This window comes from Cuculus canorus, chromosome 2, assembly GCF_017976375.1.
Source record: "Cuculus canorus isolate bCucCan1 chromosome 2, bCucCan1.pri, whole genome shotgun sequence".
Lineage (NCBI taxonomy): Eukaryota > Metazoa > Chordata > Aves > Cuculiformes > Cuculidae > Cuculus > Cuculus canorus.
In genome coordinates this window covers 59,715,555-59,734,011 of record NC_071402.1, presented here as the reverse complement: position 1 = coordinate 59,734,011, position 18,457 = coordinate 59,715,555, and the positions used below count along the sequence as shown (strand labels likewise).

At 35.8% G+C, this 18,457-nt stretch overlaps 1 protein-coding gene across 1 annotated transcript in view; it reads right to left on the bottom strand.

Annotated features, from left to right (window-relative positions):
- DOK6 (docking protein 6) overlaps positions 1 to 18,457 on the bottom strand; it is a 250,579-nt gene that overhangs the window by 40,196 nt on the left and 191,926 nt on the right. Inside the window, exon 7 of the mRNA XM_054059033.1 lies at positions 4,429 to 4,546. Within this exon, the coding sequence (XP_053915008.1) occupies positions 4,429 to 4,546 (118 nt within the window). The remainder of the gene's footprint in view (positions 1 to 4,428; positions 4,547 to 18,457) is intronic.

Below are 18,457 nucleotides of genomic sequence, written 5' to 3'. Positions count from 1 at the left end.
CTGTTGCTGAGCATATGAACAAATAATGGAAACGCCAAAATTACAAATGTCCTTCCATTCATTTTACATACTTTAATTTGCAGAAAACTGCAGAAGCCCACATAGGAAATTCCTGCAGGATTAGCCTAAGAAGAGTTGAACAACATGATTCAAACTCTTTTAAATATTTAGCAACTCGGATATTCTCTGGATATATTTAATTATATATCAGAACTTAAATTTTGAAAAGGCTGGAAACTCACACAGCAGGAAGACATCCTTTGTGTATGACTTGTCTCCCTTTTACATACAAAACCTTTTAGCTGAATGGGCTAACACAAAATGTTATTCTACTTAAAATGTATTTTTTAACAAGAAAAGGGTGAGCTCTCACCTAACAAAGTCAAAAGACAAGGGGCAATATAGGCTTGCTTACTGAGGCCAAAGAAGGGCCAGATCTTCTCCTTGTTTTGATTTGCAAAAGCAGATTTATTTTCATTGCATATTTAGTGTGAAATACAAAAGACAACTGCATCAGTGACAAAATTCCTACAGACCTCATCACATCCAGTTTTTACTTCCATATGGTTTTAATTTTGTCATGTACTTACGAGCTTAAGTGATGCTTCCAGCTTAAGTCCTCTATGAAGACTATAGTTTATTTCTTGAAGTTGCTCAGTAAGTTGAAAAATGTAAGACTCTAGCTTTTTGCAGACCTCTTAGTATTTTTCAGGCAGGCATCTTAGTATTTTTCAGTGTACTTTAATGACCGTGGTATGGAATTACAATAAAATATGGTAAGCATTTGTGATAAACCAAATAAGCATTTATGATAAGCAACTTGTGGTAAGCAATTTACTGCGGAAAAAAGCATTACTGTCGTCTTTGAGAGGAAAACGTAAGATGTAACTGATGTAATTCTTATACAAATATGTTCCTTCACATGAGTACTCTCATAGAAATGTGTAGGATTGCTAATGTGGGTAAGTGCTCATCACTTTCAGTATGGATAGAAAAATCAAAATCCAGATAAGGAATATGAACTAAACTCAGATACAACAGTGAAAGTGATTCTTAATTTTGAATTTGTTGGATAAAGGCCAGAGTCTAATTACATTTTCTGAACATAATTTCCTCAGGGATTTCAATAACTGCAATACAAAATCTAATGCAGGTTTCCATATGAAATTTTGTTTGGACTTATTTGTTTAATAATATCCAAACTGACTGCGTTTGAAATTTGTACTATGCACATGTTCTAGAGCAAGAACTATAATACTAAGTTTCAGCTAGCTGAAAATTCAGTTGGCAATCCTTATTTCAACCTAGCAAGTTTAAACCCCAAAATGCAAAATTTAAAAAAAATCATGCATTAATTCTGTCTAGTGTCTTTTGCTGTATAGAAAGACGTGCTTTGTTTCAGTTTTTAATATCTCGTGAAAGGGTACTAAGTCATACGTCAGGTAATACTATAACAATAAACAATGATTTATGAGGATACGTAAAGAGTTTTTTTCATGCTTACATGGCTTTTGTACTTGTGTTTTTCTCCTTGTTAACAATGATTTCAGTCCACGGCAGTGCTCTTGATTTATAATTTTTGTGGTTTTGTAAACCTTGATGTACTAGAGGCCATAATTTATCAATGTTTGTCTTCTTTTGGGCTTTCATTCTTCATGAAGCTGTCTATTATTAATGAAAATGTACAATTCCTTTAAGTCTTACTCATGTATGCACAAAAGGTAATGTATAAACATTTTTTTCTTTGTTACTTAAAATATTTTAGGATAAAAATCTGTAAGGAGTCTATTTCATTTCTGAATTTTAATTAAAGGCAAGATCTGGATTATTAATATGTGTGCTTTATTAAGAGGCATTGTGATCTGTAAAACAGTATGTGCCAGTTGGAATTTTAAGTGAAATCACTCCAACACAGAAGTTTAGATCAGAAATTAACCTGATGGCTGTAAAAACTTTGTGCTGTTTTCAGGCGTGGCAGCAATTTCCCTTTTCTTTTTTTATTGTGCAGCAGTGGGGTTTGCCACAAGCCTGAGGTCATGTCAGATGGAGAGGAGAGGCAACACACAGTGCTGAAAGGGCATCACTGTGTCAAATAACGAAGCCCCACGTCACAACCTCTGCACTTCATGGATAGAAACGCTTGTCAGACCTGCAGCACTAACCTGTAAAATTTGAAGTGAATACTAGTAGTGATGTGCTGCCACTGGTACAAGCCAACAGCCACACTGTTCCTGCTGACAAAATTAAGGATGCAAAGAAGATATGAATGAAGGAAAAGTTGCATGAAGAGAGAAACCAGCCCACTTCATTTTTAGAATTTTTTGTGCAACTTGTGTTCCTTCAGTCCTTTAGCACTATTATTTTGTGTTTTAATCTTCTCAGGACTTCGCATCTAAATGTTGTCATGGGCAGATAGAAGACGACAAACAATTTATTGAATTGCTTTTTCTTATCATTTTTTAAGAAAACAAACACTAAATCTCCCACCTTCTTCTACTACAGCATACCTACAGCTCAACTCACACTACTAATTGAGTTAAATTTGACAGCTAAATAACTCCCGAAGAGCCAATTTATCTAAGGTAGTGTAAGCACATATTCATTTCTCCTTATACATCACCAGCTGTTATTAATTAAATTCTAGTCACTTCAGACTGCAAGCTTGAAATTATTGCCACTATGGAAACACTTTTAAACTCTACTTAACAGTAAGTGCAGCTGTTACTTTACTGATATTAATAGTAATCTGAGTATAGGTAGACACCACTCTAGTCATTTCATTTTACAGTTTACAAGATATTCAGAGGAATGTGTGGAATTTTGAAATTAATTTCTTGAATGTAAAAAGCTTTGCCATAAATACACTTTAAGCGCAGCACTGAGTTTGATGGATTATTCTCTACAGAAAACATCTCCTGTCTGAAGGTGAAACATACCTTTTCAAGTTCAGACGAGACCACAGCAACAGCATGTGATTTTACTCTCTGCGACAGCTACTCTCAGCTGGTAAGGCGAGGGCTGAAGTGATGCTTGCAATTTGCTTCCTTGCTACCCACCTTCCACCCACATCTGTGAAGCATCTGTGAGCCTATGCTTTGACAACTAGTACATCTCTACTGTGCAGACTGCCAGTATGAACAGGTATTAGGATGAGAAGCTGTACTTTGCACTCCCTTAAGCTTCTGTATAAATCCATTGCATTTAATTAGGCATTGCAGCAGACGGTTCAAAGAGACCTTCATTACAGATAATGAGCAATACTCTGCATGTAAAAGTTTTGCAACCAGGAGGAGATAAAATTGTCCTCTGGAAGCATTTCTTTGCTCACTGGTAAAACTGAACTAGTCTCTCCTGAAATCAGCTATGTTTTCTCAAGTTTCGGTCATCGTAGTACATATAAGAGAAACAAAAATCTGCAGTTCTGAAATATTTATTAGCCCCATGTTTCCATGGAAGTGTGGATGAGTCACCCACTGAATTCACAGCTCACCTGCTGATTTTAATTTATGTGATAATTTATAAAACAAAACACTTAATGGTTTTTTTCTATATACTGAATTTCACTTATTTTAATGAAAATGTGTACTATGTTTTATTGCACTGGGTACTCTTTTTTTGTGATCAGTTTCGTCCTCTTACCTAAATGTAAGCTGCTTATGATATTTGATTATTAAGACAGAAGCAAACTGAAATCCTTAAACCCTTTTTGAGCAATACAAAGGAATATGCTTATGGCAATATGTTACTTTTCAAAAGTAAAACAATACTGTTAACTAAGTTCTACATTGTAAATTTAACAATAATTTCACTTTTCTAAAAGATACAAATAAATTTCTGCTTAAGAATAGTGAATCATCATCACTGTCATCAAGTTATGCTAATTATAACATGTAGAGTCTTAGGCAAATATCTTAGGACCTAAACATATGAAAGAGAACAGGAAAAGTTATGTATATACAGAAGGCCTGTAAGTTAGTCAGTTAGTCATATGAACTATATGAATGATTCGCCAAGAAAATTCACCAAGAATAGCTCTCATTCCTGGAATTATTTTATTTTAATGTTGCAACTCATATAGCCACTTTATGTAGATTTAATTGGGCACCCTAAGGTTGCCCAAATACATACACAATCTCATTGGAAGGAAATACTAAAGAAACGTGACATTTTAGCTGCTGAGACACTACATTGAGCCAAATTGTCTATATAGCTTTATGTGGAGATTCTGGGAATAATTTTCACCATTAGTTTACAAAACGACTGAAAGAAACTCATTTTATGTAAATTTGAGAATCCTGCTGAGGTTCCTGACAAGTGATAAAATGAAATGGAGAGAAAACAACCAGTGCAAATAAAAAGCAATTTGCATGAATTCTGGTCAAAAGGAAAGAAGTTAATGGACATGGCATTTACTTATAAGGAACTTGCCTTGTAAACTGTAGATTTCTCCAACGCTGTTTTGCCGGGTGATATGATGCCAATATGCACTACGAGGAAGTGAAATCGACTTGGATAATGTCATTGGTTCAGACAGACTGGTCTGGAGCTAAAAAAAAAATAAATACAAATATAAGATAGTTCATAGCCATATTTGATAGATAACCTCAAAACTGCAAATTGAACGAATGTTGTTAGGAAGATACTATTTCCTGAATTACCACAGGTTTTATACTCTCATTTAAAATGTCTTACAAGCATCAGCATTGTGAATGCTCAGGAAAAAGCTTCAAAAGTGCCTTTGGGTATATAGGTTCATTAGCACAGTTTAATATTAGAATTTAAGAATATGTTCCTATTTATTTACAACTACTCGTGTTGCTGCCAGGATTCTGTTGTTTTCCTCTACAACTTTATGATAATGACAGATTACTTCATGACTGAATTCTTAAGCTGCTCTACACATCTTGGTTATTTAGCCTGCATATTGGATTGAATACCTGGAAATATGCTAAGAGACAATTGGAGACAACCAGCAGAGAATTAGCAATGAAGAGTCATTAATCTCCTAATCCTCCGTTCAAGTGGAGGCATCTCATCACCAGTAGTGGCCTCAAGTGCAAATTTTCCCAGTCTGGGGACATCATATAAACAAAACCGTGAATTGCAAGGTAAGTGCCCATGTGTACAAGAGCTATAGCATGGAAATCTAACAGGAGTAACATAAACTTTCATAAAGAGTGCTTTGTCTCCAATGCACTATAGATGTGAGTGAAAGACAAGACTAGGCTACAGAAAAAATAGAATGATGGAGGATTGTGCAACATGACAGCCTTTTTGGATATACCTGTATGACTCAAGCTTTCTCTGTCTAGAAAAAAGGGAATGTAGCTCCAAATGTAGCTGGCACTACAGAATAAAAATATGATCAGTAATTTGCAGGATCTAATAAACCACAATGTGAGGCATGGGTTTTTTTCAGGGGATACCTGGAAGGAACAATACTGAAGGATCAATTACGTCTGAAGATTTAGAGTGGAAAACCCCTTAATTTTAGGAGTGGCACCAGGATGATGAGGGTGGTACTCTGAGAGGTTGTGCCTAGAAAACCACATTTTCAGACAGTTCAGGCACAGAACAGAAAGTATTCAAGGTCTGGATCATTTAGTGTAGGCTAATCCCTCTGAGGGATTTCTCATTAATAATCATAATGTTAAATTTAAAAAGGCATTTTTATCTATTCAAACTCATGTTATTCTGTAATAAAAAGAAAAAAAAAACTTTTAGAGACAGTATTCACAATTTATAAGCTATATTTAAATAATCTACAATTGTTTCATTTCTTTAGTATTAACACACACTAATGTTCAAGAGGTATTTTACTTCAGATCAATATATTGTAATTACTGTTGTTGTTTTCTTGAGAATTGTCATCAAAATTACTCCCTGTCTACAGCTAATGTCTTTTTGGCTCATGTATAGCAAATATTACATTTCATTTTTCAGTGGTGCAGATCATCACTAGAAGCTATTTGATATGAAGTAAAGAGCTTGCAGAAACATTTCCTACATTAAAAAAAGTTCAAAAACTTTATCACAGGAACCCTATTTTTAGGGAGTCTTGACAAGTTTATTGATACAGAAAATTTCCTTTATTGTGGGGACCAGTGTAGTAACAAAACTTTGAAGCCATTTTATGATGTTAGTATAGCAAGAGTAAAAAGAGTAACTGTTAACAGAGTGAGGAAAAGAAATAAAATCAAGTAACTTCAATATACAGATGATTTTTTTATAATTTATTCGCACAAAAGGTAAATTCTAGACTTCAGCCAATAGGCAAAACTTTTTGTTAATATACATTCTGAAAAAAATAATTCCAGTAAAGAGAACCACTTTGACTATGGTTTGTTATCGCAAAGCTAAACCCATAGAATGAATTTTAATGATTAAAGTTACATCATTATTCCTGATCTGAGGTGACTAGTTCATGCATGATCTGATCAACACTGATGTACAAGAAATTCATATGCACACATTAAAGCTTTGAAAAAAGACCATTCTCATTATCAGTTAAGGTAAGAACTGCTCTAGTGCAGACACATTGTGAGCATTCACAGTACTTTGTTTCCTCAGATTCTCTAATCAAAGAACGACTTCCAATATCACCATTTGGGCAAGAAGTATCACCATATGCTGACTGCAACAGAAGCAGATGAACTGTATTTCTTCAGAGACTTCATAGGAAGTAAACACAATTCCTGTTTTAATAGCATATCATTCTCAGAAAAAAATACTTTAAAATACATTGTAAATTTTGTGTTTGAGACTTTAAACCATAATCACATGGATTTGAAGATCTTATCATCTTGTATATAATATAAAGGATGACAATACAATAGCATATTAATTTGCCCATAAAGTTATTCTTGCTAATGACTAGATTAACTAGATTAGCTACAGTTCTGCTCTTAGTCTTTTATCAGTGTAAAACCCACATTACTGGCCAAATGTAATTGACAATGACAGAATGCTTACTCCTGCAAACTGCTGTTTGTAAAACCATTTCTTTGTTCGAAGAAAATTGGATAATCTGCTGATAGAAACCCTTTCTCTAGAGACCATCTTATATGCTAGACTTTTTTTTTCAGAAAAAACACTTGAAACCAAGGTGAAAAAAACGGGCATATAGACATCCATCAACCAATAATAAGCTATTACTAAATAGCTTTTTGCTGTATAATTATTACAGGTTAAACCAGAATTTAATGTAGAAAGACCTACTGTTTCATAAACCTTTTCACCCAACTACAAATGAACTTCTGGTAGCTACTGATGTTAAAAAAAGAAAACAAAACAAGTTGTAAATCAGGGAAGGTGAACCAGAACTCTTTACTTGTTAGATCGTTAATCACTCATGTTTGAAACTTTTGGTGTTTCAGACCACTGGAAAAACCTTTATCCTAGATACTCTTACCTTTTGGTTTTTTTGCCTCACAAAAAAGGAACTAACTTCTCTCTACCTTTTTCTGAATCAACTAACTCAAACAGAGAACATTTCACTATGAAAAATCAAGTAAGTAGCCTTTTTTTCTCATAACATATAAACCAACAGTTTCCTACACAAATTTATTTCTGTCCTTAATTTAACATAAAGATTCAAAAAATACCACGAAAATTATTTCACTTATCTCCTTAAGCCTATTTGACACTTGCAAAATTTAATCAACATCTCTGAGTATGGATGCCTTCTTATGTAAGAGGCCAATGTTCAGTTGTTGCAAACAGACTCGCATTCATTAGCCTCAACTGCACAGAAAGGGCCCACAACAGCACAGGCAGCACAAACACATAGAAGAAATAAACACTTTGACCTGGGACTGTTCCAGGAATCTGGAACATTCTAGGTCAGGTTGTCAACCCTTAAAGGTCTAGTACAGGCTCCCTCTGCAGTGAGCAGGGTTCCTTCGAACCTAAATCAAGGGGTTTTTGCAATCCTGCATTTATAAACTAACCTTAATCTTCGGTATCTAGGCATGGAAACACAGGAAACTAAAACCAGTATACCAAATTAAATATACATAACATGAGGTCTGACATAAAACCCACCAAGATTGTGGCTGTAGCTCTCTTTAACAAATTAAGGAACTTGACTAAAATCATCTTCAAAACAGTTCCCTTCTGAGTTGACACACAGCTTCATAAAATGCTGCTGAAATTCAAAGCAATTCTACAGATCAGTTTCTGAAAGGCTGTTGAGGACCTCTGCCATTTTTGCTTTCATGTCTTTCACCAATAAAAACCAGGTTTCTTTGAGCACTGATTCAAAAATGCTTGCACAAGATACGCACTTTTTTCTGTAAGCCTCAGTCAGTAATTGAAAATCTTCCGTGATGGAATTCTTCAGTTTCACAGGAAAACTTGACGTTAACTAGCTGTTCGCTCTTGCACTCTATATTTGAACATGCTTCCACTCATACTGTGTGAAGTGATTGAGTTGAGCCTTGTCTCACTGTGACAGGTTAGAATATGTTCTATAACAATCTCTTTGTCCACTCCCACTCTTGGTTCTCAAGCAATAGGGTTATTTAGTCATTTTTTTTGTGTTGCACCTCATGTATTAACATAGCTTTAAATAAAATATGCATCTAGAATTAATTTGCTATAAATATTTCTTGAATCTCATGAGATTTCAGGAAACAAAAGACATAATCTAGACTCCTTTTGTCCAACTTTAGAGGGAGAAGATGATGATGTAATTAGAACTTGGGTGAAAAGAAAATTAGAAATGAATACGTCAAGACCACATAAACTCGGGGATTTTTTTGGTGCAGATACAGAAAAAAATTCATCACTGAAGTGTTTCTATTACCTGACATCAAATACCTAGCAGTTAGGTTCCCTACAGTTTCCTCCAGGATCTTTCTTTGATAAGATACCCTTTACATAGTGATCATTACGTATTTTCCTATATCCAAATCCAATACCTAAATGAAAATATTTAAAATATTAAGTCATATGACAACTTTGTGCTGTCAGTGAAAACTTCATCATTCTTAATGCACTATTGGATTAAAAGACAAGTTAAAAATATCTATTCATCATAGACTCGCAGAATCATAGAATCATAGAATCATAGAACCATAGAATAGTTTGGGTTGGGAGAGACCTTAAAGATCATCTAGTTCCAATCCCCCTGCCATGGGCAGGCACATCCCACTACATCAGGCTGTCTAAGGCCCCACACAGCCTGGCCTTGAACACCTCCAGGGATGGGGCAGCCACAACTTCCCTTGGCAACCTCTTCCTGTGTCCTGCTGGCCACGCTTCTTTTGATGCAACCCAGGACACGGTTGGCCTTCTGAGCTCTAAGTGCACATTTCTAGCTCATGTCGAGCTTCTTATCAACCAGCACCCAAAGTCATTCTCTGCAGGGCTGCTCTCAATCACATCATCCCCCATTGTGTACTGAAATGGGGGATTGTCCAGACCCAGGTGTAGGATGTTGCACACGGCCTTGCTGAACCTCATGAGTTTCTCACAGGCCCACTTGTCCAGCGTGTCCAAGTCCCTCTGGACGACATCCTGTCCTTCCGGTGTGGCAACTACACCACTCCACCACTCAGCTTCGTGTCATCTGCGAACTTGCTGAGAGTGCACTCAATCTCGCTGTCTGTATCATTAGAGAAGATATTAAACAGCACTGGTCCCAGTACGGACCCCTGAGGGACACCACTCATCACAGATCTCCATCTGGACTCTGAGCCATTGAGCACTATTCTTTGAATACGACCATCCAAACAGTTTCTTATCTACCGTACCGTCCACCCATCAAACCCATATGTCTCCAATTTAGAGACAAGGATATTGTGGGGGACCATGTCAAAGACTTTACAGAAGTCTAGATAGATCACATCCGTTGGTTCCCCTGTGTCCACTGTTGCAGTTACCCCATCACAAAAAGCCAATAAGTTGGTCATACAGGATTTGCCCCTGGTGAAGCCACACTGGCTGCTATTAATCACTTCCCTTCATATTTCACTGTAAGTAGTTACCCTTATTTTTAATTATTGGTCTTTCATGGACAAGGGTTAAGGGCTAAATTTTCTTGTATTTCCCATAGGCCATCTCCATTGACTTAGATGTCATTCTGATATCAATAATTAATACAATTCCAAGAATGGAGTCTGTTAAATATATTAAGGTTCTGAGCTTTGATCTGTTTAGAATATTATTTTCTCGTATTCTTTTTGCTTTAGAAAAGTTAAAACACTGAAGATGACAGAAAATACATTTGGCTTGAGGAGAAGAACTCAGCAAAATACAGAGCATTCCAATTTTTAGCCTGCAAAAAGACAGTTTGTTTTACAGATATGCTCTGGAAATAGGTTAGATTATTACAGATAAAAACACCCAGATTTTTTTATATTCTCATTAGAGTCTTTAAACAAATAGCCAGAGAACTAGGTTATAGAAGACTAACAAGAACTGTAGTCTGGAAATATGAATTAAACATCACTATTTAGATTTTTTCTCTTTATAAATCTGAAGAAGGTTTTTTGTCTGTTACACTTCAAAGAGTAAGATGGTTCAAGAAATATATTTCACTTCTCAAGGGCCAACAGCTAACAGTAGAATAGTATAACCTCATTTCATTAGTACTCACAGTGAAAAATTACCAGAGTTTAAGAATCACACTATCTAGAAATTAGCATCAGCTGAGGTACCATGAGCTACCAGCTCAGCTATGAGCTGAGTTAGAAAACAGGAAGGAGGGAAGAAGTTGTTTTTTTTTCTTTTTAAAAAAAAGTTTTCAGTAGTGACCAAGAGAAAGTTGTCATGTTTTCTTCCCTTGCAAAAGCAGACACTGTTGTTCCAGTTCAGCTTGTGTACTGTGACTCAAAGATCTGTTCTGCCAGAAGTTCCCATCCAGTACTGCGAAGGAGATTATTCTTTCTTAAGCACAGTGTTTTGCCTACGTTTCTGTTGAATTTTAATCTGCTGTTCCTAGCAACTTGTCATTTTGAATTCTGTTCCTTCATTGACCCACTTCCATACTGTCTTTTAACCGTAGGATCTGGAATTCTGATCATTAGATTGTGTCTTGATCTGGAACTTCTATGAAAATACTTAATTAAAGTGGATGCAGGATATACTCCTATGAAAGTCCTGTAAGAATATTCTTCCCTTTGGTGAAATGTTACTAATAATTACTCTGTGGTTATAATTTACCCATAACCCTTTGTTTATGATCGCTTAAGTCACTTAGAAAATTTTGAGTCATGTTATTTGGATAGGGTTCATTACTTAAAGGTGCCTACTGTTAATATAAACACTAGTATCAGCATACTATTTATTTGCTAAGTACTGCTTTATGTTTAGTTTTACATTTTTATCCAGCTTGCTCTTCCTGACATAATACACAGCACTGGCAAAAATCCCTCCAATACGTAACCTCATAAGTCTTCTGAAAAAAATCTTACAGCAAAGCTAGCAGTGAAAGTAATTTCAGCCTTTATGATATACTTCTAGCATTTAGGTTTTCAGTAGTTATGCTAACCTTGTAATGACCTTTTAACGAGTTTCTTAATCAATTATGGAGGAAAAAATTTCAAAATAATAGCATTGCTTTGCAATGCCAAGGTGGATGATGATTACTCTTTAGCGGTAGAATAACCCTATGTATGAATAATAAAGCAATGGTGAAAGAATAGCATTGTGAAGGGAGATTCACTGGGTCTGACATTTTCTCTAATCTCCTTGGCCACACTATAAAGAGAGAATTGGGACATTTTACTTTTTTTTTTTGGCAGAAGTGTGGTTTTCTTTTTACTTTTTTTTTTGTCCTCTTTCCTCTGAAAGAAGCTCATAATAGATCACTTTGTTGTCTGACAGAATGGATTAATGTTGGAGAAAAGTAGCTGGATTTTACATTGCATTGGGATTATATTCAGTGAATGTCATTAAGGTGTGTGTCTTCACCTATATTCTGTCACAAAAATGTGTTTTTATTTCTTTCACAAAAGAAGTGTTCTATTTATGGAAACTATATTAATTACTGTGAGGGCAGAAGGTCAGGTTTTTACATCTTTACAAGGTTTGAGCCATTGTTGACAACAGATGAAATATTTAATCTATTTTTCATTACATAAAACCATTCATTAATAACGTTGGAGATGATGTTGACATGAACAGAGCTGAGACTATTTGAAGCCTGACTATACAGTAGGTCTTAGTCAAGACAAGCACAACTAAAGGTAGGAGTCTGTAACACATAGGAGAAATTGTTAGCAGGTTGAGCCACTTTCTTCAATAAATGCATATTTACATACATACATACATATGTATATGATAGAGAATTGAGAATTGCACAGACTTTATTTGCAGATATTGATTGTTACCATGAATTGGGAGCTTTTATGAAAGAGACATGCTGGATGACATGAAGGAAAAGATTTTACAGATAGATATTTTCTGACCTGAAAATATATAGAATTTGGGAATAAGACTGTGTGAAACTATAAAATAATTTCTCTAAGCATCATCACTCAGGGCAAAGTCTTCAGGTTTTAAAGGCAAAAATCTAGGATTTTTTTAAGGTGCTCAGTACTCATATATTTGTTTAAAGGTATGGTTATTTGCAGATAGGATATGGGGATGATCAGAGCAAAAAACCACATAAAACTGAAAATCCAAAATAACACCACATCCCCACACATTTTATTCAAGTAAAAAACGGAAATGAATCACAGTCCTAGAACAGTTCATCATGTTGACACATGAAAGCTTGAAGTGAAGACTAGTGTAGAACACACTGATATAGATCAGCTTAAATTCTAGAGTACTAGGTTAACCTTCAAAGACACATTCTAGGGGTCATACATATCAATCCATTCATCACTGAAATGTCCATTTACAGCCTTGTCTTGTTTCAAAAACAACCAGTGAATTATGTGCATCATTATAAGTGTTTGTTAAGAGATGATATAAAGCACAAGTCAATGATGTGAGGGCTAGGAGGAGTTAACTGAATTAAAGCATTAATAGTAGCCAGTACTGTGTAGGAGATCTTATTTGATTTGCCAAAACAACACTGAAATTGGGAGAGACAAGTGAGGACAGGAGAAAAATCAATGACACTGCTATCGTCAAGAAAGACAAGAAAGAAGACCTAGGGAGCTACAGGCTGGTCAGCCTCACCTAGATCCCTAGGAAGATGATGGAACAGCTAATCCTGGAAATAATTTCCAGGTACGTGAAGGATAAAAAGGTTGTCAGGATTAGTCACCAAAAGGAATACGTTTGATGAATCTCAAACTCTTCTATGGTGAAACAACTGGCTTAACAGATGAAGGGAGAGCAGTGGATATTGTCTACTTTGACTTCAGGAAGATTATTGATACTATTTACCGTAACATCCTCATGAAGAAGCTGATGAAGCATGGGCTGGATGAGCAGTCGATTTCAATGAGGGAATGGGAGAGTGTCAGATCTATCTTCTGAACAATGTAGGGATAAGTAAGCTAGAGTGGAAAAGAACAAACTGAAATGCATTAATTGGAGAGGTCAAAGAAAGAGAATGTCCTGACATGTGTGCCTCACTAGGACTAAGTGTTTTCTGGGCAAGTCTACCTGAGATTTATGGTATTCCCGAAGGTTGTTTTTTGTGAGGTTTGTCAAGTCAAAGTTTAAAATAGTGATGCTTGCCATCAGTGCAAACTAACAACACCTTGACCTTCTTCCTCTGTGCTTCACTGTCCTTACTCTGCTGGGTGTTCCTCTCTGTAGCAGAGCTGACTGTGCCTGACTTCAACCTGATATGCTCTGGAGAAGATTTAAAAGTATGCAAGTTTTTCATGGTATTGGTTGCTGAAAGAGATGACATATGTTAAAGAGGTATTTGGGACACTTGAAGTCCTCTATTTTAGTTGAGAGTACCTGAAGGTCAGCCTTTCTGACTTCATAGAGGTTACTTTGGCCAGTTTTAGAGCTGGTATGGTAAAAGTCAAGCCATGAAACAATGTCCCTCTGTGGAGAACAGTCTTTAAAAACCCTTTCTAGCACATGGCAAGAAAGGTAAAATAAAGAAGAACTCAGAACATCCCAAGTTGGGAGGAGCTTACTTGGGTAAGTTTGGAGTTGAAAAATTGGAATTCTGAGGCTTACATATGTATTTTGAAAAAAAAGAAGCTAGGATCTGCATTAAAAGTATTCACCGCGCAGTTACCTAGGTTTCATTCTTTCTGATAAAACAAATACCTTGGACCTCAGAAGCTTCCTTATGAAGTTTTTCTTTTATTGTCTAAAACAGATCAGTTTCCAATTACATATACTTTTAGAAATCACATTTCTTTTAGTTATTTCAATTCAATACATAGAAATAGGTGGTGTCACTGAACTTTAATAGAGTGACGGGATGAAAATTTTTTGAATACTTGCTGAAACAATAATCATCAGTAATCTTTCGTGAATCTTCCTTATTTATCTTATCAGTGTGACTCCAGTATTCAGTAACACACATAGTCTTGCTGACTTCCTCTTTCTAATATCTTCAGAAGCTAGTTTTATATGTCATACAAAGATATTACAATTAAAAGAAATAGCAAACCCAGAATAAATACAAATTTCTCTCATGTAGTAAAGCCTTCTTAGGTGATTCTTCAATACCTTCCAAAAGAACACTTTTCCTTCCTTTTAACTTGTTACTTTTAAACCCTACAAATGGATCTTGATTCATACATACTGGGTCTAGCTGTACATGTTCAATGCACATGAATGTACATGAGTGTAAATTATTAAATTTTAGCTTTGAAATATACTATATTTTGGGGCAGATGGGCTAAAAGATATGCTTGAGCACATCAACACACAAAAGAATGTATTAGTTTAATTTAAAGCAATTTGTTCATATTTCATTTAGTATTTACTTTAATAGCTCCATTGTCTCTAGGGGTTTTTTACAGACTTAAAATCAACTGAGAAGTTGGTATATAGAACAGAAGGGCTATTCTTTTCCATTGGCTGTGCTAACACTCATGGGGATCATATACAGATAGATACAGAGAGAGAATTCTTGACATTTCTCAGTTTTAAACTTGCAGTAAGAATTAATTCAAAAGCAATGTACACACTTCTAAATAAATACTCATAATGTATCTTTGGAAATATTTTTTTGGTGTCCAGAAACAACTTCAACTGGGAGATAAGACTCTCCAAATCACAGTCCAAATTTCTGCATATAAAAGAAACTAGTGAATTTTTTTCTTCCTTTACTGGTGTTAGTTTAGTAATGAAGCAAAACCAGCTGCAAATCAGGAACCAAATTTGGAAAGGAGGAAACGGAGAAGTGTTTGCAAATTGTTGTATCTTTTCAACATACTTGCATCAGACTAATGAATCCTACAACTGGCAACTTTCATCATTTAATTTCAGTTTCAGACAATAATTCAGTATTTTTTTTAACTCTGGCCAAAGTTGCTTGGTGTAGTAGAAGTTGTAGACACATAACCACATGCCATGTAACTCAACCCTTTTGAAATCCATGGTTGCCATTTAACAGAAGAATCCTTTGTCTCTGAGCTGGTTAGCTCCAGCTTCATGAAACAAAGGAAACAGAATTATACCTGTTGCCATGGAAATCTGCAACTCCATCACTTTTTTTCTTCATGGAATACAAAACATGTGTAAAGGTGATCACTGAACAATGTGGGAAACGTTACAGAAATGTCATTATTTTAAAAATTATTTTACAAAATCTCTTTGCTATTGGCAATTGTAGCTTTTATCACTGTGACCTACAAGGAAACAAGACTAATGAAGAGATAAGTCCTTTCATTTTTATAAACAAGAATCTATGCTGATTTGTCAATAGATTTTGAATCATAGATGGTGCAGAGATACACGTTCAACAACCAGCCATATGAATCTTGCCTGACAGCTTCCTTTATGGAAATGGATTCTGACAGACTGAATATGTGATGAGACTGGCAGCTTTACCCAGAGACAGTCATAAGTAACAGAGCGAGGTATGCTTCTACCAAAGCATGGAAAACCTTCATTAAGCCCTTGCTGCTGAATACTGCAGAACTGAAATATTTTTTAAAAAATGATTCCTGCAGTTTAGATATGTCAGTAGTGCAATGCTTTTTAACACCATCATCATCAACACAGGCAGTGGGACAGAATCCACCCTTAGCAAGCTTGGAGATGACAACAAACTAGGGGAAGCAGTCAAACACCCAGATGGGGGAGGCTTCCAGTCAGCGAGACCTCAATAAAGGACTGAGAGGATTCTCGTGAAGTTCAGCAATGATAGAAGTTAATGCTGCAACTTAGTCAAGGCAACTTAGTGCGTGAGTACAGCCTAGAGACTAAGCTGCTAGGTAAAAACTCTGCCAAAGGACCTAGTGATTCCGGTGCTAACATGAATGATCAGCATACACATGCAGTGATGTAGGTTAATCACATACTGGTCCATACTAGCAAAAGCATCACCAGCAGGTTGTAGGAAATCACATTTCCCCACTATTTGGCATTTGTGAAACAACTGGAAGTTCAGCTGTATTCACAGATCCTTTAAGTTTGGGCAGCAGCAAAAGAGAAATGCCAAACTGGAGAAAGCCTAGCAGAGAACCTCTAAGAAACCAAATACAATCAGTGATGTTGGATTAAGTGTCTAATTTTTATTCAGCATGAGAAAGAGAAGGCTTAGAGAAATCTAGCTCCAATTTGTCTCATCCTTCTTAAAAGCTTGTTGCATTAAAGATTGTTACCAGAGATGCACAGTGAAATGACATGAGAACACAGTCACAGGGGAAATTCAAGACAGACTTAAATAAAAATTTGTCACAATGAGAGCACCCAAGCACTGGAATGGATGCCCATAATCCTATGAATAGGGGTATTAAAAACCTTACTGGATAAGACTGTCAGTAAGCTGATCTAGTTTTGATGCTATCCTTGCTTTGAACAGAAGATTAGGTGAGCAGACCACCAGCAGTCCTTTCCAATGCCTGTTTTTCTGAACCTATAGTGATGGGTTTGAAAATCCCATATGTGCTGTGCCAGTGCATTAACCTGACATTATTTTGCTTACTATAGTAGCTGCACATCTTTATATAATACAGGTAAGCATAATAAGTGAAGTGTAATATAGTGTAGCGTAGTGTAGTAAGTGAAGTAATGACAAATCAACCGTACAGGGTCTGAACCAGAGTCCTGCACAGCTAATAAATAAAAATAGCTAGTACGACTGGCATCGTAAAGTATACCAGTAATGTAAGAAAAATGACCCAACACCGAAAGAAAAAAGGAACATAACCCCTATCTGGACAGGCTTGATTAATACATATCAAAAGATAGCTTGTACCTGGAAAAGTGCTTGCTTTTCAGATATGGCTTTTTTAGGTACTAAGAATCTGTTGTATTAGGTCTAAGCATAATGTCCTGGTTTTGAGGGACAGAGTTAATTTTCTTCATTGTAGCTGGCATAGTGCTGTGTTTTGGATTTAGGATGAGAGCAATATTGATAGCACACTGATGTTTAAATTGTTGCTGAGCAGCGCTTACACACAGTAAAGGAATTTTCTGCATCTTCCATCACTTCACCAGTGAACAAGCTGAGGGTGCACAAGAAGCTGAGAGAGGACATGGGTGGGACAACCAACCCAACTGACGAAAGGGATATTCCATATCATATGGCACTATGCTGTCATATGTATGTGACAAGTATGAATATAAATATAAATGAAGACAAAGGGTGAACTTTACTCAATTTTTTTCCTACCTACAGGAACTTGATAAGCCAAAGCACAAAAAGCACAAGAGGGATTTACAGAGTAACTTTAGGACTACTAGGAGAAATTTTGATTCCCTCTCAGATTATTACTTTTTATAATTCATCTATTCGTTGGAAAGCACTGTGACCCTCTGTAAATCATTGCTAAAGAAGTTTCTTATTAATCAGAGACAAAGTCTTACCTATTGCCTCAAGTAATGTAAAGAACTCCTGAACAGAGTCGCTGAAACAGAGGAAAACCTGGCATGACAGGAGACATAGAATGATACTATAGTTCAGAAGACTGATGAAAATCACTTAAAAGAACTTTTTCAGAAGTTAATTCTTCTGTGAATAGTTAATTGACTGTGATCCAGGATTTGTTTTATTGTTTTGTTGCTGTGCCATTTGCAGCATGAAGCTGATTGCTTTATGATCTTGGACAATTCAGATGCATCTGAATTTGGTCTTAATCTTTCTGTGCCTTATTTTACTCATTAGTATAATTATAATAATACCTGCCTCCTGAGAGCACTGAGTGGCTTCAGCAGCTATTATTTTTGCCAATATTAATAGCAGTATAGGCTATTGCACTATATTTTACAAAAATGTTTTCTCAAAATAGCAGATATGAGATTAATAATTAATTAAACCCACTGGAGAATGGCTTGAGAATTATTTTTCTGGTAATAGTTAACATAAACTGTTCATCTATTAAAAGACATTGATGACATAAAGCTACCAGCC